This window comes from Meira miltonrushii (assembly GCF_003144205.1).
Source record: "Meira miltonrushii strain MCA 3882 unplaced genomic scaffold FA14scaffold_1, whole genome shotgun sequence".
NCBI classification, from domain to species: domain Eukaryota; kingdom Fungi; phylum Basidiomycota; class Exobasidiomycetes; order Exobasidiales; family Brachybasidiaceae; genus Meira; species Meira miltonrushii.
In genome coordinates this window covers 1,055,266-1,074,684 of record NW_020289943.1, presented here as the reverse complement: position 1 = coordinate 1,074,684, position 19,419 = coordinate 1,055,266, and the positions used below count along the sequence as shown (strand labels likewise).

General features: G+C 44.3%; 7 protein-coding genes across 7 annotated transcripts; 3 read left to right on the top strand and 4 right to left on the bottom strand.

The window, feature by feature from the left end:
* Nucleotides 1-25: 25 nt before the first annotated feature.
* FA14DRAFT_183254 (uncharacterized protein) lies at nucleotides 26-2,875 on the bottom strand (the record flags this gene model as incomplete). Its single annotated transcript, XM_025501302.1, has 1 exon — nucleotides 26-2,875. The coding sequence occupies one exon, from the start codon at nucleotides 2,873-2,875 to the stop codon at nucleotides 62-64; it is 2,814 nt and encodes a 937-aa protein (XP_025357189.1). The 3' UTR covers nucleotides 26-61.
* Nucleotides 2,876-4,289: 1,414 nt separating this feature from the next.
* Nucleotides 4,290-4,996, top strand: FA14DRAFT_118030 (eukaryotic type KH-domain type I; the record flags this gene model as incomplete). The annotated part of the gene is made up of 2 exons (XM_025496265.1): nucleotides 4,290-4,520; nucleotides 4,595-4,996. The coding sequence occupies 2 exons, from the start codon at nucleotides 4,290-4,292 to the stop codon at nucleotides 4,994-4,996; spliced, it is 633 nt and encodes a 210-aa protein (XP_025357188.1).
* Nucleotides 4,997-5,156: 160 nt separating this feature from the next.
* On the top strand, nucleotides 5,157-7,871 carry FA14DRAFT_7666 (uncharacterized protein). Its single transcript, XM_025502847.1, has one exon. It carries the CDS (start codon nucleotides 5,227-5,229, stop codon nucleotides 7,831-7,833), a length of 2,607 nt encoding a protein of 868 aa, XP_025357187.1. The 5' UTR covers nucleotides 5,157-5,226; the 3' UTR covers nucleotides 7,834-7,871.
* Nucleotides 7,872-7,909: 38 nt separating this feature from the next.
* Nucleotides 7,910-9,304, bottom strand: FA14DRAFT_116783 (putative 2-oxoisovalerate dehydrogenase alpha subunit mitochondrial precursor; the record flags this gene model as incomplete). Its single annotated transcript, XM_025496193.1, has 1 exon — nucleotides 7,910-9,304. The coding sequence occupies one exon, from the start codon at nucleotides 9,302-9,304 to the stop codon at nucleotides 7,910-7,912; it is 1,395 nt and encodes a 464-aa protein (XP_025357186.1).
* Nucleotides 9,305-9,688: 384 nt separating this feature from the next.
* Nucleotides 9,689-11,677, top strand: FA14DRAFT_169806 (uncharacterized protein; the record flags this gene model as incomplete). The annotated part of the gene is made up of 1 exon (XM_025500236.1): nucleotides 9,689-11,677. One exon carries the CDS (start codon nucleotides 9,689-9,691, stop codon nucleotides 11,675-11,677), a length of 1,989 nt encoding a protein of 662 aa, XP_025357185.1.
* Nucleotides 11,678-11,744: 67 nt separating this feature from the next.
* On the bottom strand, nucleotides 11,745-12,969 carry FA14DRAFT_140853 (sure-like protein; the record flags this gene model as incomplete). Its single annotated transcript, XM_025497112.1, has 2 exons — nucleotides 12,041-12,969; nucleotides 11,745-11,974 (listed from the first exon to the last, which is right to left on the bottom strand). The coding sequence occupies exons 1-2, from the start codon at nucleotides 12,873-12,875 to the stop codon at nucleotides 11,745-11,747; spliced, it is 1,065 nt and encodes a 354-aa protein (XP_025357184.1). The 5' UTR covers nucleotides 12,876-12,969.
* A 28-nt stretch (nucleotides 12,970-12,997) lies between these two features.
* On the bottom strand, nucleotides 12,998-16,803 carry FA14DRAFT_159187 (uncharacterized protein). The gene has a single exon (XM_025498094.1). It carries the CDS (start codon nucleotides 16,734-16,736, stop codon nucleotides 13,062-13,064), a length of 3,675 nt encoding a protein of 1,224 aa, XP_025357183.1. The 5' UTR covers nucleotides 16,737-16,803; the 3' UTR covers nucleotides 12,998-13,061.
* Between the last annotated feature and the right edge of the window lie 2,616 nt (nucleotides 16,804-19,419).

Below are 19,419 nucleotides of genomic sequence, written 5' to 3'. Positions count from 1 at the left end.
TTATTATACAGTAAAAGAACATCGTAAAAAGGAATTGATCACATGAAATGGAAGCGCAGTCTCACTGCACAATACGAGGAGCATAAGAAGCGTGAGAAGCAATGACTCCGTTGGCAGTCCTGTCCGTTTGATCCATATTTGAGGCATTGTCGGGCAAAAGATGCGAATCGGGCAGTGTGCGACATTGTTGTTTTGCTGCAGCGATATTGGAAGTACCGTAGGTATTATTGGATGAGGAGGGTCCATGAATATAATTGGAAGATCCATTTGCAGAACTGCCATCCTCTTCACCTTGCTCGGAAGTAAGAGAACTTTCGCTTCCAGGCCATCCTTCGTTTGCGTATGCTTCGCCTCCGGAAAACAACATACTTTCCAACTTTGACATCTCGTTTACCAAGCTAGGATCCATCGGAGCCAACATTGCGTGCATCTTTTGACATTCTTCCATTTGTCTGTTAGCAGTGGGTGAAATTTGACGAGATGTACTAGCCGCTTGCTCAACAGACGGCTGGCCCATTCGATTAAACATATCTTGCATAGATTCGGAATCTTTGAATAACAGCCGTGCAGGAGTGCACATTGCCAAAGAGGCAGGTGACGTTACACTTGCGCTCGCTCCTTCAGCCCTTTGAGGATTGTTGTTGGAGGCGGATACTTCGATCTCTTGTGCGCCTTGATCCTCGCTTGTACGATCTCTGTTACCGCTGTTTGCATCTGTCTCATCCTGATTCTCAATACTTAGTGCCGCCAGATCAGCAGCACGACCCTGTCTTTGTTTCGAAGCATTTGCGTTCGGCTGAGCATGAGGCACAAACGGTGAAGAATGTGACTGAATACTGGGAGCAGCCATTGAGCCTGTATACCCTTGATTCGTACGAACACCTTCATTCTCAGCATAATCACTTCTTGCAGCTTGCCCATTGCCAACCTCCAAAGTTGATCCGGGAGCATACGGTACGCATCCTGTTCCGCCTTGCCAATGAACCCAGCTCGTGGCCAAGAATCTAAAAGCATTGGCTCCAAAATGCAAAGCAGCAAGCGATAGACTCATACTCTTTTCGGCTTTCGCATCGATTGATCGATTATCCCTTAATGCTTGTTGTACCAAATGCCATGCGGATTCAATCGTAGCTGTGAGGGACTTTTGATTCTCGCTGGAAAAGTCTATCGGCCGAACGTTGCTGAAGGTGACTTCAAACTTCAAAGGTGCGATGTATAGCTGTAATTGCGTCAAATGCATCTGCGTGATCACTGCTTCGGCAATTGCTTTGTGCGGGGTAGAGAATGATGTGATATTGCTCAAGAACCAGCGATGTTCGCGACAGAAATGCTCCAGCTTGGCCTCCAATTCGTGTAAGTTCAACAAGACTTCTTGCAGACTTGTCATCCATCTCATAGCAATGGGTTCAAAGAGAGTGGAGTGGATCTCCTCCAACAACTGACACAGCTTGATGAAAGAGATTGACAATCTTTGAATCCATGCTAATTCCGAGCCCAATCCAGGAATGCAGAGACTGAATAGGTTTTCATTTGTTGGCAAAGGCATGTCGTGACAAGTGCCCGGTAAAGATGGAACTCGGCCGGTTGCAGCACATAAGATCTTATCCAGACAGTATAAAGACCAGAATAGAACCAGACGAAGTGATTGGCCTTCCAGCGTACTTCCCAAATGACTACTGTTCTGTAAGCCTATACTTGTTGCAACACCGATAGCGGCATCAAGGGTGTTTACTCTCTCCACTCGCACCAAGTCGCCAGGCCAAGTTGTGCACAACAAAAGAAGGGCTTGTATCAATTCGATTTCGATGTCGATCGTGTTGGATAGTTGATCATGCACAGATTGTGTAGCACTTGCCCACATGGCCTTTCTCCATGCTACCAGCTCTGGTTCAGTGCTCAAATCTGACCAGGCTGCACATGCCAAAACAGTTTGCAACAAGAATGATGGTAAAGGATGAGCGGATCCAGGCAAAATTGACTCGTGCGTATAGCCACGATCCGGTAAAATGATTGTTGAGAAGGTGTTGTCTTGATAGAATCGATTGATGAGATAATCGATCAATTGTTCTGATGCAATGTTGTATACCGTTCCTGTTTGAATGTTTGTCAAACGAGTGGGCAAATTCCAGCTTTGCCATGGCTTTTGTACGGTTTGCTGGAATGCTTGCAGTGAGATTGCATTGTAATCGAGATGTGCTTGTAAGCTGGTGCTTCCGATCATGTTATTTGTTGGGTATTGATAGACGTTATTGTTCGATGCAAGCATATTGTAAGTCATATTTTGAGTAGGGAGAGAAGCATGTGTGGGATAAGGCGAGTATTTTGCAGCAAGATGCATCTGTGTTCCGTTGTTGATCATGTCATCTTGTTGATTCGAAGACTTCTTCTTGCGAGATGAAGTGTTCTTTACCACTTTGGGCAACTGTAGCATCTCATCACGATCTTCAAATGTACACGGAATGCCAGATTTTGTGCATTGGCTGCATTTTTCTCCCTCTTGTAACTCTTTGGAGTTGCATCGTAGCTTTCTGAATCTGCAAGTATCACAAGAAGTGACAGGAACTCGTTTAATCTTTCGTCGAGGAAGATATACGCGAGGTTTTGGAGCTGCGATTGCCACTGCTGAGGCGATCGAGTTTTGCATTTGCGCCTGCGCGTGATGTTGTTGACTTTGCATCTGTCGCGGCTCTTTGTTCCTTTGAACGTTGATCATCTCATTCCTTGATCTGATAAACTTTGTCAAGTTTTGAGCTGGATGTCCGTTATTTTCATGTCTTTTTGTGTTGGTGACGCTGACGCCATTTGTCATGCTCCTTGTGCGTGGACGAAAAGGATCCATAGCATGAATTGTATTTGCAGTGCCAACGAATGCCATGATGATGATGTGCGTATGCTGATATTGAATCTATCTTCCTTCTCTTAAGATCGCTCAACGGTCTGAATAGAGAAGCAAAAAAAGATGACAGAGAGAAGCGCACAAATCCAATGCGAGCTCCGAGGCAGTGGTATGTTAATGCACAGCACTTTTGTTGAATACACTTCCTCCTTATGAGAAAGAGAGAACTGTTAATGCAATCTTTGCGCGTACGGTCCGGCCGATTGCGCAAAGGAAATTGAAAGATGAAAGAAAGAAAAAACAAGATGATCAAGATGATCAACGAAGGATAAACACCTTTCTTATATGAAAATCTATTCGGATCTGAGATTGATAAAGTAAACAAATACTCCGCCAATGGCACCGTTGAGATTTATATTATTTTCTCATTCACTACGACCGTTTGGGCGCATTCATTTAAATGGGCGTCATAAACTTGAGCCTAGGCGTAGAATGCTGTGAAAGTGATCAACAAAGAAAATAAATTGCTCCTTCACGCCCCTGTTACTTTGATCACTAGAAGCATTCATCCGACGACGCATTTATTCATCCTAAACCAGTGAAACCTTTGCGCAATGCAGTGTAACTTCAACCTCATTTATTCGGGGATACTGCTCCATTTAGACATTTGAATCTATTGAAAGCGGTGAATTGATTGAAGGCTGGTTCGCCAAGAAATACCGTGTCTAGACTTCTTCGTGGCTTTTTCAACCCGGCAACTTTCTTTCACCATCTCCAGTACAGCCTTCCGTGCCCTTTTGCTTTTCTTTAGTCACTCATGTTCTGGGCGTGATCAACAGCTGACATTATATATGCTCGTCCCAGTATATCAGGCGTGCGTCATGGCTTTGATCTTGATCACGATCAGCCTAGTAATGTTGGCGCCAATTTATGGCGGACCATTCCAGGCCGAGGTTTGAGCACTCAAGCAGACGCTGCAGTCTGAACGCGTTTCTCAGTTCACGTGCAAACAATTTTTCAGAAAAAGTTGCAATGCAGATAAAGCTTATGGAAGTGCATTCACTCATGTTTAATCATTCTTCTCAATACCATTGTCCTATACCAAACCACCTCATTTTCAATCAAAATGGCACCTACTAGCTCAAGCGCAAAGCCAAAGAAGAGTGCAAAAGATTCTTTGGTAGGAAAAACAAAGGCGGAGCCTAGCGGATCATCTTCATTTGTGGCTCCTGAAAGACGTCCATTGGGACAAGAAGATTCTGAGGACGATGATGAGGATATCGAATTCGAACAAGATGAAGCTATGATGGGTATGCAAAATGGATCAAACGACGATGATGATGTTATGATTGCAGACGGTGTTACTCTTGAAGATGCAGGAAATAACTCCACACTTCAACAAAGCGGAAAGGGAAAGCAAAAGCAAACAAAGACAGTCACAGACTATACTGCAATGTCACTCGATGCAAGCGACAAGCCTGTCTTCAAACCACTTTCACAGTCCGCTGCACAATCTGCACGAGATGCAATTGACGTTACAAGAGGACAATTGCGTAAAGTACCAATCCCTCCCCACAGGATGACACCTTTGAAGAATGAATGGCCCAAGATCTATACCCCTTTGGTTGAAATGGCAAAGTTGCAAGTCCGTATGAATGTGAAACGCAAGACTGTCGAGATTAAGGTGAGTGCGGCTGTGGTGTGTTTCTCGTCCGCTCTTATCATTTGCTGACTATTACTTCTTTGACACCCATACAGTCATCTAAACATACCCCAGATATTAGCATGCTGCAAAAAGGTGCCGACTTTGTCAAAGCATTCGCTTTAGGATTCGAAGCGGATGATGCCATTGCTTTGTTGCGAATTGATGATCTATTCTTGGATAGTTTCGAGATTAAAGATGTCAAGACCTTACACGGAGATCATCTTTCTAGAGCGATCGGTCGTATTGCAGGTAAAGACGGACGAACAAAATTTGCAATCGAGAACGCAAGTAGAACACGATTGGTGGTAGCCGATACAAAGATTCATATCCTTGGCTCATTCACAAACATTCGTATTGCCAGAGATGCAGTCGTTTCTTTGATTCTTGGTTCTCCACCGGGTAAGGTCTACCACAACCTTAAAACGATCAGTGCCCGTCAAAGGCAACGTGGATGAGAAAGGAACTCTCGCTGTTATAGAGGATCCATTATTGTATTATATTTCTGTCATTCATCCTAAATTGATCACCGTCATCATTTGCATCACCTACATCACGTGCCTACTTCCCCCACGCGAAGATCTGTTCCCGCCCTTTGGCCTGACACTAAATGCGTGCGTGTGTGTCAGGCGAGCGTGCATCTTTAAATCCAAACCAATCACCACCACCAGATTGAACCTATCAAGCAATGGATTTGGATTTGAGTAAAGCAAGTGAAGCCAAAGCGGCTGATCATGCTGAACCCATCTCTTTCGATCTTTTGGCGTTGATCAATCAAGCCAGAAATGAACATGGTATGCGTCAACAAGACTTTCACAGGTACCATGGCTATTGTTCAACCAAAGTTCATCGGTTACGTCAAACGATGAACAAAACCCATACGAATACCGTCAAGCGAAATGAATCAAATAAGAAAGGAGGAAAGAAATCTCTTTCAAAAAATGCAAAGAGAAAAGCGCAAAGTGCAACTGTTCAAAGTGAGAATAATAAAGGCAAAGGAAATGTGTTTGTAAGAAAGACGATTGATATTGCAGAGGTAAAGGATGACCGTCCAGCCCAGTTGCTTTTGTTTGAAGCTGAAAGATCTTGGTCTTACTCTCAAGAGCTAAAGCAAGCCGCTTTTGAAAAGGAACAAGATGGAAAGATTCGACGACATGGTCTGACCAGAGCACGCAGAGCTGTACATTGGTCCAAGGAATTGTTGGAATTGGTAGCAGCGTTGGGTGAGAAGCGTATCGACGTACGAACACGAGCCGAAGCACATGCATACCATGTCTTGTTGCAAGCTTACGAAGCATTCGATAAAGAGAAACATTTGGAAAGTATGGAATTCCTATCGGTTGCACGTAAATTGCTCTACCTTGTCGCACAAGCTCAAAGCGATAGCAGAAAGGAAGCTTTAGCACACAGCTATATTGACAGCATAGAGCCAATGCTACGCTTCAGTGCATACAGCTTGGAATTGACTGAGCAGGACATGGACAAGTTGGCCAATACAGTAGCTAACAAAGAGGTATGCGAACGATGTGTGACTGGCTATTCGGCGTTGGAGGCAGAGCTGAAAGAGCAAGCTAAGAGAAATGCCGGACGTACAACTGATGATCGATTAGATCAAGTCGATTGGCGCGGTCAAAGCATCCCAATTCGTAATGCTGACTTGGTTGAAGTTGTGACAAAAGTTACAAAAGCCGAGACTAACCTTCGAGAATCGCTCAAAGCCAAAGACAGTACCGATGCTAAACCGAACTATGCAAAAGGCGAACATAAACGACAACGCTTGACAAGTGCTCAAAGAAGTGCCAAGAAGCGTGGACAATTGACTACCGGAGCCAACCAATCCGCAGAAGAAAGCGCCGCTGGTCCTTCAGAGACCGCAAATGTATCCGCTGGCTCAAAGACTGAAATGGATGGCTATGATAGCTTATTGGCTTCCCTAACCGAAGCTGAAGATATTGCTCGTCGCTTGGTACAAGACAATGCCGAAGCTCTGTCAAAGAGTCACAGTGGACGTTACGAAGCTGCGAGCACGAATCTGATTAATGCTCATGAGTATCTCTTGTACAAATTGTTGGCGACCAGAGCGGAACGCAATATGGCTTTGATGGAGGAAGTACAAGCAAAGAGTGAGAAGAGACAGCTTCGTGTACGTGAACATGTGGCAGGAAAGGCAAGATCGATTGCTTCTCCACACGATGCCAAACGCAGCAATGAAAAGAAGGGCAAAGAGCCCGTTCGTAGACGGGTCAAGGATGCAGCCGGCAAGAAAGTACGACCTGCAGGTAGACCTCGTCATGCTGCTTCGAAGAAGAGCAAGAAAGCCACCAAGAAGCTCAAGCCTGCTTCTCTTCCTTCTTCAGCCAAGAAATCACCAAAGACGAATGCTATCGTCGAACGACTTCGTCTACGTGGTGAGATGAAAGACAAGCGCATTTCTGCCCGCATTATCCCAGGTCTGACCCGCTTACTGGATGCGAACGATATGAGTTGTTCTGGTATCGCAGGTTTGGCTCTTGTTGAACGTGATTCCAATTTGGCAACATTGATTGAAGCGAAGTCGGCATGGTACAAAGCCGAATTGTTGAGATTGTTGGCACGCAGTTTTGCTTGGTCTAATGAATTGGAGAAGAGCTTGGTCTTGCTGAATAGGTCAGAGTTATTCGTTCGTGAAGCACGCAATGCTATGGAGCTTGTGGAACATGATCAAGTCGCTAAAGAAGATGAACAGATGCCACCTCAGATGATTGATTCAACCTTCGACAAGACTGTCAAGTCAATCAATGACTTCCGTGTGCAAGTACAACGTGAATTATATGCACGTCAATCGGGTATCAAGACTGTTGCGCCACTTCGACGCATCTCTGACGGTCAAAGTAAAGCTGCCCAAGCATTACGTGATACTGCTGCCAAATTTGTCGACTTTGACCCGGTTGACATTCAACAGGCTTCTGTCATTCCATCAGATCTTATGGATAAATTTGATGCGGAATTGGCAGGCACTTCTGCAAGTGTAGCAAATTCACGTAGACCTTCTGCTGTTCCTGTCAAGGCTCAGGCTCCCATTAAAGCAGAAGCACCAGTACAGAAGCAGACCAAGCCAATTGAACCAGTTGCGACCGTGCCAGCCACACAGCCAGTGCAGACAATTCAAGAAGATGAGCCATTGGCAGAGGATGTGGTGGAGGAAGAAGCAGCTCAGGACGGACCTTATGATCCAGCCAATTTGGTTGAGGACGAAGAGGAGGAAGAAGTAGCACCTAAGCGTAGCTGGTTAGGTGGTTGGCTCAACCGTAAATAAGAATGTGAACAACGATTGTTATTCAATGCAATTTAATCCAGTAGTCTAAAAGTACAAATTTCTGTTTTAAGCATCCTCACTTTTTCTCTAAGTATTGTTCCATATCTTTACCTTGATCGCGATACTTTGGTAATTCTTTCTTCCATGCATCAGTTTGACCGTACATGTTGATAAGTCTGGCCAATTCTGCACGTTGTTCTTGCAAATGTGGCGGTACTTCTTTGTATGTGTCTTCAAAGATGGAAGAAATGCTTGGCCTTGGTTTATGTTCGGCAATGTCCAATTGTTTCACGATATCTTTTCGATATTGTTTTCGCAACGTTTCACCTTCTTCTTCTGTCCACCAACCACGCTCTTGCAAAAAAGCGCCAAATCTGGCCAAAGGATTATCCAATCGTTTCCAATCTTCTACATCTTTTCGATTACGATATGCAGAAGAATCATCGGAGGTGGAATGATGTCCGACACGATAAGTCATACATTCTATCAAGAAAGGAGCGGAATGTTGGATTGCATGTTGTTTTGCATGCTTCATAGCTGCTCGAACGGCCAAGACATCATTTCCGTCAACGCGTATGGTTGAAATACCATAACCTGGTCCACGAGAAGCGATACCATCACCGGCATATTGTTCAGTTGAAGGTGTTGAAATTGCAAAACCATTATTTCGAACGACAAAGATTACAGGGCATTTTAATGTTGCGGCCATATTCATTCCCGCATGTGCATCACCTTCACTTGCTGCACCTTCACCGAAATAACAAACAACAACATTCTCTTTACGATCTTTCATTCGTTTTAGAGCATAAGCAGCTCCTGCAGCTTGAGGAATTTGAGTTGCAAGCGGAGAACTGATTGTATGAAAATGATGATCAGTTGAACCAAAATGAATTGGCATTTGTCTTGCTTGACCTAAATCATCTGAAGTACCGAAAACTTGATTCATAACTTTGTCCAACGAGAAACCTCTGTATAGTAAAACACCCATTTCACGATATTGTGCAAAAACTTCATCTTTATTATCCAAAGCAGATGCACTTCCGATCACTGCTGCTTCTTCACCATGACTTGTCATCATAAAGCTGATTCGACCTTGTCTTTGTGCGTTGTATAGAATTACGTCTAGCGCAGGCAATAGGAGCATATTTTCCATAATCTTTCTAGCTTCTTCTTTTGATAATCCCAAAGAAGATTCATCAACTCCAGGTAATAGACTTCCTTTTCCATCTAAAACACGAAATGTCGGTATTCCTTTTTTGGTTTGTTGATCTTCTGCGTTTGGATCAGAGACGACATTTGCGTTGACTGAATCAAACACAGCCTTTTGCAATGTTGATACGAATGGAGAGGATGGATAGCCCGGTAAATGACCAGTCGATGTTGACGAAGACTGCCGTATGATCGAAGCAGAGAATGAGCGGGAAATGATCCTAGATTGTGTAAGAGCACTTCTATAAATCGGCCTGATCATCCTACCAGTATTCATTGTGACTTGTGTTGTTTGTGTGAGAACTGATGGCTTGGAGAAAAGGATCCGCTTTTGTTACTTGCGGAAATGAACCTTCCTTTTTACTGTTTGTGTATTACTCGGTTCTGTGGGGAAACGCCTTTATGCCGCATATTCGGATCACTCACCGCGGACAGAAGAGCCAAGCGCCCGTTATGGTACACGTCCTTTTGGCACACACACACGCACACGCAGGAAAAGAAGAGAATGAAGTGATTGGCTCTATTTTCGGATTTCGGGTTAAGATTGATCATAAATTTCACTTTTTCTTCTAGCGCTGAAGATAAAGAAAGAGTTTGATTCGTATTCACCATTCTAATCACCTTGGTCTTTGAAGCTGAGGCCAGCATGTCTGGAAAAGATGCTCAAGGGGCCGGCAGCTCGTCATTGCGATGCAGCAAGCGAATGCATTTGTCCGGTTTGAATGCCGATCAATGCTCTTTGAAAGACTTGGAGGATCGATTCGGATCGTTTGGATTAACAGTTACTGAAGTACATAATTGGCCTCCTTTGCCAAATGCGGTCGATCAACCGACTGATTGGTGTTTTTTGACATTGACTGGAGAAGAAAACAAGATAAGAAGAGCGGTCGATCTGTTGCATGGTACATTATGGAAAGCGAAAAAGTTACGTATCAGCAAGGCCAAAGAACGTGCTTGGCAAGCGACTGATGCGAGTGCAGACAAGGAAAAAAAGAAGAAGATCAAAAAGACAAAAGGAATTGAAGGTGTTGAAAGTGAGACTCTGCATACACCCATCACTTCAAAAGATGTCGAAAAGGGAGAGTGGGGCTGGAAAAAGACTCCTGCTGGACATCTCATTCGTCCCATGCACATGAGACCCGATCATCCACTTCCCAAACCTACAATCGTAAAGGTGGATGAAGAAACGAAAGATCCAAAGAAGAAGAGAAGAAAGCAAGACACTGCTCCAAGACCGTTAAGTAGGGCAAAGAGAATCACAATTGATCCAAGTAGATATGGTGCCATTCATTTGTCAAAAATGATGCTGGAAGATCCAACCGTTGAGGCAGTACCCGGACAGGCCTGGTCGTTTGAAGAAGATGAAAGCGAGGGAAATGCGATCTGGACTCTAAAAGATGAGGAAGGAAAGGTGATTCGGACTGAGCAAGTTGCTATTCGACATCCAAACGCAAACACATACAGCACTTCAGATGATGAATATAGCGCATCAAGTAGTAAGACAGACGAAGAGGAAGACGATGATGGCATATTTGACGAAATTGACGCGGCCATAGACCAAGCCTCGAATATCTCCGATTCAGAGGAGGAAAATGGTGTCGGTGAGAAGGATGATGTAGAGGATGAGCCTGAAGAAAATCTTCCAGCAAAGGCAGTTGGAGAAGAAGCGATGCAAATCACCTATCCACATTACGATCCTGATGAGGAAGATGCATTCTCGGACGGATACCAAGAGATGACCGCCGAGAAATTCTCAGAAGGCAAGGTTGATCATGGCTTGGAAAGTAGAAAGCAATTGGATTTATTGAGGCGAATGTTCGGGGAGGATGCTTTGCGAGCTGACCGACCAGAAAGAGCACAAGGGGTTACATCCTTACTTGATGATGACGATGAAAGCAATGGAGATGCAGCTGAGAAGCAAGATACGCACAATGAGAATGACGAGTTGGATCTGCAAGAGCAACCATCTCAATCGGCTCAGAGGGATACAGTGCAAGAGTCGACAGATACGGAGTCAGTTAGCTCAGATTCAAGTGAAGAAGAATCACAGCCAGAACCTGAACCTTCAAAGCCAGCAGATATCGAGATGCAAGATATTCAAAAACCAGAAGAGGACCAACCTGCAAAAGAAGGCGACCGAGTGGAAATGACGACATTAACAGATATGTTCAGACCGAAAGAGGATAAGGGTGGATTTTCCATCATGGCCGACCTGGATTTGGATCTGGACGAAGAGTTCAATTTTGAGCCTGACGTCGAGGATGGTGAAGCTGATGCTGTTCAAGACCTCAACACGAGAACACAAGACTTCACCCCGAGCTACACAACTCTTCCTCAAACTGTCAAGAAACAGGTTGCCGTCTTCCCCAGTCTAGATGCTGATGGCACCATCCGTACAAATGGAAATGATTTCATTTCCACTTTGGCCCGTCAATTGCGACAAAGAGACCCTTCTATGACTGCCTTTTTCGACTTCGACGATCCTGAAACGATTTCACAAAAATGGGAAGAACGTAAATCCACTTTGACACAAGTATGGAAACGTCGTCATCGTGAAGCGCTGAAGAAGAAGAAGCGTAAGTATACAGGTTCAAGGGCAGCAGGAACGGCTTTGCCAGGCAGACGTGTTATGTAGATTGATCACAATGTACTATACGATTCAAAAACAATCATTCCAGCATTGTTTTGCAATGTACTATAAATTACAATTTAAAATGTGTTCCAGGAGCAGTAGATGAATTTTCACTTTGCAAAGCAGGCAAGATTGCCGTGTAGCTAGGGCTTAATCTAGCAACAGATATGTGCCCGCTTAAGACTGCCCAAATATCCGTTTCTGAAGATTGTTGATCTCTCTTTGGCTGTAACATTGCTGCCATGTTGGGCGCAAATTTGAATGATGATTTTGGCAATGGTGCTGATGAAGGTTTAAAATCTTTCTTTTTCTGTGCAGGCTCTTCCGCATTTCCGGTAGAGAATCCAGGAGAGGAATTCAATGGACCTTCTCCGGCAGGTTGGCTGGTCTCTTCCTCTTCAACTTGGAACAGTTGACCGAATTTACTATCCCAAGTCTTTGTCCAATATACTTGCGTTTGTTTGTCTTTGTCTAAAAGGTTGAACGTTAATGGAACATTGATCGAATAAACACCAACGTTAGATTCCCAATTCTTATACAGCTTTTCGATCAATTGACATGAAATTTCATGAGCTCGTTCAACAACTTCTAAAGGCGCAGATTGCGGTAGATCTCCGAGTTTTTTGGATGGTTGTAAATTCGTATTTAGCTTTGCTTTTGCCTCTGCCTCTTCTACCATCTTGTTAGGTTGATGGAAATGTGCATAACTGATTGCAACCGCAGGAATTCCACTCAAAGATGCTGCCTGTGCTGCTCCGATCGTGCCTGAACATAAAGAAAATGCTGTGCCTGTATTGCGTCCGAAATTTGGACCAGAGATGACTAGATCAAATTTAGAAGAAGAGGATGAACCTTCACCGGATCCTAAAGAATAAAGTCCGATATTCGCACAAGTAGTCGGAGATCCATCTACCAAGATCCACTCTGCAATCTCATCTTCTTTCAGAGGACGCTGAACAGGACTCCAATTATGGTAATCTTTCGCTTTCTCTCCCGAATGATCACCTTTGATCGGATAGTAGTACCATTTACTGCATGGTGGATGAAGTGAAAATGCCATTGAACCCCACGATTTTTGTGAAGAAGGTAAAACGACGGTAACGTCCCATCCTAGTTGATTCTTTAGATGTTCGTATAATCCCAAGATGTGCGGTGAGTGAGGTGCTGGTGGACCATCATCGTTTACCAAAAGTACTCGCATTGTGTGTTTGTGTATGATGGAAGTGTTCAACAAGCAACTTTGTCATTTCTTCTTACGCTATTTTGCCTTGATTGTATAATCACGCTTGTGTTCCCGCTTTTCCGCGCGTTTTCCGAACGGTTCTCAGACAAATACTGACAACATTGTGAATAAATATACAAATGCTGAATGCTATAATACATCTTTTCATTTCCCACGCAATGCTGTTATCAAAGCTTGAATAACTTCTAAATCTCCCATACTTTCTTTCCTTTCGCTTGATTCTAGCTGTTCTAGATCTCTTCTCATTTCCGCTTCTTGTCTGGCAATCTCTGCATCAATAGCAGCATGTCTTGCATTCGAAGCAGAATTTCGCTTTTTCGACCGACCAGAGCTTGCAACAGATGATGAAGATGATTTTGATTTCGTAGAAGATTGATTGGCATCATTGGACACCTTCAAACGCTGCAATGATATGCTACCGACATTCGTCGTCACCGTATCGCGATTCATCGCACGTTGACCAATCAACTCCAGAGCATGTAACAATAACCGAGACTTGCTTTGAAAACGTGCTAGCAAAGTGGATAGCTTTTTGCTAGCTTCCAATCCGTCGAGAACACTCGTATTCATCTTTTCTTGATCCGAATACATTCTCAATTCTCCTTCATCATCAGTATCCTTTGGCTGCAGCAATTGCCCGAATGATAAGATGATATTAAACATATCGAGAATGATTGTCATGATCGCTCTCTGTCTCGCTTTCAAGAAACATCCATCCAGCATTCGGTCCAATGTTCGCTCATGATAGGTGGCAATACTAAAAACGTCTTTCAGATCGAATTGAGACGCATTCTCGTTTCCTTCTCCGCCTCCTCCTTCCGTCACATTATCGCCCATGACGGAAGATGCAATGCCATCAGCGTCAAATTCAGAAGCATTGTCCATAAAGCTCAAAGTGTCGTCAGAAGGATCTTGAAGAGTACCCCGATTTGATAGCTTCTCGACCCCATCGTTCATTTCGTCATCTTGTGTTTCTGCAGAACGAAAAAGCCCGTTCAATCGATTCCTGAACGTTTTCCATCTTTGTGCAAGGGTCAAATCGCTAAAGTGACGGTATAAAACCGAAACAAAATGATTCGCTTCAAAATGTAACCTTGACGCTCGTTCGATATCTCCATCGTCCATCCAATTTGGTAATCCGCCCACTGACTGTGAGCGTGCCATCAGCCTGCGAAAGATACCTTTTAAAACAATATCCACCCGCATCAGTCTCAAGAGATGTCTGAACAATCTCTGATAGGATGTTTGGGTTTGCAGAGTGATCAATGGCGCCACCAAAGGAGGAGGTCGAAACGATATAGTCAACCAATCAAGGGCATCGATGGATTGACGATCATGCCAAGCACTTGTTCCAACATCCGGCTTGACGATAGCAAAGCTTAAGCGATCATCTAGATCCAAATATGCCTGCTCTGCGCCACGATTATCGTCAGCATTTAGACGTCCATCAATAAACTTTTTGAAGAGATGTTTGCCATATCGCTTGGAATTCATCATCTTTGCATTTGCGATACTTTCAAGAACGGTAGTGTTGAGTGCGATCGGCAGCTCTGATCCCCCGGGCGGCCATGATGAGTCAGAACGCAAAAGAGGGCTCAATCCGACTCCATCGAGCAGATCAAGAGCTGTATCACTCTTCTGTCTACTTGAGCCATCATCAAATATAACCTCAACGATGCGCGATGCAAAAGCTTGATCCCCTAAGAGCAAGAACTGCCTGCAAACATCTAGATATTCACCCAGATGCAAATCTCGAAAGAAGACCGAAACAAGACTTGCATTGACCAAGCGTGACCATTGCAACATAGGAGAAAGAAGCATTGAAGTAGTTCGAGATGCGACGGATTGATGTTGCCAATTGTATTCCTCTAGTTGTGTGTCAACGAAGGCTGATAAACCATCTTCAGATCGAGTGTCTATTTCAGCATCGAATGTTTGCTCATTATTCGTGGCTGGCTCTAGATCGAAGGAGGCCAATCGATCATTCAAACCTTCCGCGATCGAAGACCACGAGAATGGCTTGCTCTCTTCCTTTTTAGCTTGATTCGCAACCAGCATATTCATACCCGTACTAGCCGTTCTATCTGCGCCAGAATCACCTATTAGCGTTTTGTATCGTCGCCATGCAGCTATTTCTCGTTTCGCAGCTCGAATCGTCTCTATGAGAGCGTTGTCTGCCTCTGCTTGTCGATGAGGTGTATCTGCATTTCTAGCATACCAGCCCGGCAATCTCAATCCTTGTCTCTTGTTTCGCAATGTATGATCGTTCAAGGAAAGAAGAGGATGTCCGTCCGGAGCAGCACGGCGTAGTAGATGTAATGCTCGTCCTGCCTCTAGCAAATCACGAGCATGCGCGATTGGCAGGAAAGAAGGCAATCGAACGGGTCTTAAAGTATACCCAACGTCTAGCTCACTGCGATCGTCCCAACTCCATTCCACCTCCATTCCTGCCCAAGGCTCACATCGATTCGCGGACGAAGTCAATCCTATGACCAACTCTTCACCATCTACACGTCTCTCTTCTCGTCCCATGCGCATTTGTGTATCAACTTCATCGATCATCTTTTCTTCTGGATTGCATGGCCATCCGATCCAATTGATCACTCTTCTCCGCCAGCCTAGACTTGTGATATGTAGTATATATTCCAAGGATCCCGTCACCAAAGCTGGAGCACACGACTCAACGGCGGCAATGACTTGTGCATAGACGAGCGACAGAATTTGCGCCGACAATTTTGAGACGTTGATCGAAGAACTCTCTATGATAGGCAGAAAAGGTGGAGACCGATGGATATTGCACTTCAATATCGACGCCAAACACCTGAGTAGCGTTTCGATGTCTTCAATCTCATTCCAGCACAGCAAAAGTCCCTGCCGAGAATTTTCCTGTTCGTGTACACCGAGTTGCTTCTCCACATAATCGATCACATCAGAAAGAGCACCGGCCAAAGCAAACATCTCTGGCGGCGTGACGCTTAGGCCTTGATCATTCTTGGAAGATCGAATATTCTCCGTTCTCCACCGTATTCGTCTCTGCAATGCACCTACAGTCAAGAATCTCTCTTCCAAAGAAGCGGCTGATTCTTGACTCAGCCCAAAGATGAAGCCAGTGCCACCTTCCTTAACAGACTCTTCACCTATCTTTCGATCGAATAGCATACGCTCCTCGTTCCATAAGAAATGTTCAGTTGAATGTCCGCGGGCCACTGTGAAGAGAGATGCTAGCATAGCCTTTCTAAACGGAAGCAGACTTGAAGATGAGCTGGGTTGTACTCCATCAACAGTAGATGGTTCCTCTGCGGAAGGGTCTAGGTCACTTTCGCGTTCCAACTCTGGGCCAAAGTCCGAAGCAAGTATCGGCTTGATCAGACTAGTTGTATTCTGTGTATGCTCTTTGCGTCTACTTATTGATCGGTATACCTGTGGCACGGCTGACAATCCATCATTCTCTAGCTCGAAGTCTTTGTCTTGCAGGTCATGGAGGTTTCGTGGCCATTGAGGTAAGTTATTTCCTAACCCGGTACTCATCAAATCGTACGTTTCCAAGTCCTCTTCATTGTAGGGCAATAGCTCCATTCCTTCCGGTCGCTTTCCCGACAAAAATCTTCGCAGAACATCATCTCCAAGAAGCGTTGGTATTTGATCAGATTGCTCCTGTGGCTGGAGATCTTCTGGTCCGGGTTTCGTGATTGGCTTTTCTTCCTTTGATTTTAGGTGAGGCTTAGCTGTCAATTTATCCAAAACAGAAAATGGCGTATTGACGTCAAATCTGGGCAGATCGAAGCCTTGCACCAGAAACCCTTCGAAATTGTTTGTCATTATGCCCTTTAACTTGCATTACCGTAGCAGCATCAGTATTCTTCTCATTATGTCGAGATGATGGTGTTGGTTGCAGAATTTAAAGTATGGCAGCACCAACACTTTTTAACGCGTTCAAATACAAAATACGCGACCTTAATTAGACTTGACATGCATATAATGTAATTGATTATTCTACATTGCGTATAGCATTCTATAATACAAAACAAAACATCAACCAAACGTTTGTGAAGCTCTTGGAGCACGTTTTTGTTTACTAAGACGCCATTCATCTGGATGTTTAGCATATTTGTCAAACAAGGGTTGAATCTTTTCGGCTTTCTTACGTTTGCTAATAGAAGAAGCATCAGCTTTACGGAAAAATCTTGGTGCTAATTCTACCAACCATTGTGGTTCGATCGCCGTAACTTCTCTTGCCCATTCTTTACTGCTCATCACAACTTCATGATAGATCAACATATCCGGTGGTCGATTAAACAGCGAACTTGAAGGATGGATGTAAATCGTTTGTCCACTTTCTGCTAAACATTTGTAGCCTTCTTGTGGATCCTTTTTGGCCGCATTTCGGAAATAGCCAGAACAGAGTGCTTTACGGACACGATTGTAATTGTTTCCACATGATACGATATCATGCTTATAACGATCCATGATGCCCACCAACTGCTTTCGTACGTCTTGTGCACGTTTCATAGATCTGCCTTGAACGTAATTGTCCATGCACCATGGCATTGAGAAGCGAGACGCTGCCCATCCATTGTACACCGTTAATAAGGTCAAATGATCACCTTCAGGTTGGAAGAACTTGGCTCGCTTTGCATCTGCTTGTGCTTGCTTGTCTTTTGGTCTATAGAAAACATTTTGAACGCTGAGCATGGCTACGATTGTCAAGATTTCCTCGCTACATCCAAAGTCCACACTCGAGATCAATGTCTTGGCAAGTTGAGGATCCATTGGGAAATCGGCCATCTTTCTACCCAATCTGGTCAAGAGACCTTCATCGTCTAGAGCCGAAAGTGCATAAAGCGTTTCAAGTGCAGTCAATAATGTTTGTGCAGGAGGTGGATCCATAAAGTCAAAATTGATCAAATCATTTATTCCCATTGCTTTTAACATCAAAATCGTTGATGCTAAATTTTGTCTTTGAATATCAGGAATTGGATTTGGCAACATTTCATTTCGATATGCTGCTTCCGTATAGAGACGATAACATTTACCCGGCCCAGTACGTCCTGCACGACCAGATCTTTGTCTTGCTTGAGCTTGCGAGATAGGTGTAACTACCAAGCTGTCCATTCCTAATCGAGCATCATATGCATTTTGCTTCACAAATCCAGGATCAATAACGTAATAAATACCATCAATCGTAATACTTGTTTCTGCGATATTGGTAGCCAAGATAACCTTACGTGCTCCAGGTGGTGCAGGTTCAAAGATTCTTGATTGCATTTCTGACGGCAATGCGGAATAGACTGGCAAGATGATCAATTCTGGTACGCTTGGCCCTAGCGCTTTCATTCGTTCGAACAAGATCTCACAACTGGTATCAATCTCTTCTTGACCTGTCAAAAATACCAAAATATCACCTTGAGGCTCGGAAAGATGAATTTGCATCACGGTGATCAAAGCGGCATCCAAGTAATCCGGCTCAGGTTCTTTCGTGTATAGAATTTCCACAGGATATGTTCGACCTGGAATGGTAAAGATTGGGCAGCCAAAGAAGTATGTAGAGAATTTTTCTGCATCAAGGGTTGCTGACGTAACGATTAGCTTGAGATCAGGCCTTCTCTTCAAAGTCTTCTTCAGCAAACCAAACAGTACATCTGTCGCAATAGTACGTTCGTGTGCTTCATCCAATACAATAACGGAGTAGTTTGTTGCATTCGGGTCAACCAGACATTCACGCTGCAACATACCATCAGTCATGTACTTGATTCTTGTTTCAGGACTTGTGCAATCTTCAAAACGGATCGTATATCCAACCTCTTGTCCAACACGACATCCAACTTCCTCTGCTACACGTTTTGCAACACTGACAGCAGCTACACGACGAGGTTGTGTACAGCCAATCTTGCCGCGTTCGGTGAAACCTTCTTCGGCCAGATATTGGGTCATTTGTGTAGTCTTTCCTGACCCTGTATCACCAACAACGACCAAGACCTGATTATCACGAACGGCCTGTACCAATTGTTCACGCAATTTATAAATGGGTAACCCTTCTCGTTGTTCCTTGATGCTTAAATTGGTAATCTTACCAAACGTTGTGGCCTTGTTGAACGTCTCTTTCTTCCAAGCAGGCTGATCCTGGGCTTTTTGTCCTAAAGCAGTGCCACGAAGATCTTGTGCAAACACACGATCTTGTTGTTGTGCCATGGGATCTTGCCATCCTGAGCTCATATCCCTTGCTTCTGCATCGACTTGAGAATTGATTTCTTGTTGACGCAACTCTCTCCTTTCTTTGGCTAATCCAGTGCCCGCCAGAGCCGCCCTGTTCAGAGTGCCATCAGGTGCTTTAACAATCTTTACTGGTGATAATTCTAGCGAAGTACCAGTCTGTCCGGCCAAGAATGGCGCTTCTTTTTCGTTCACTTCTACGTCTACTTCTTCGTCAGGATTGATCCCACTTCGTGCTGCTTGCAACGCCATCTCCTGCTCTTCCAACAGTTCTGGATAATCGCTCGCTTTT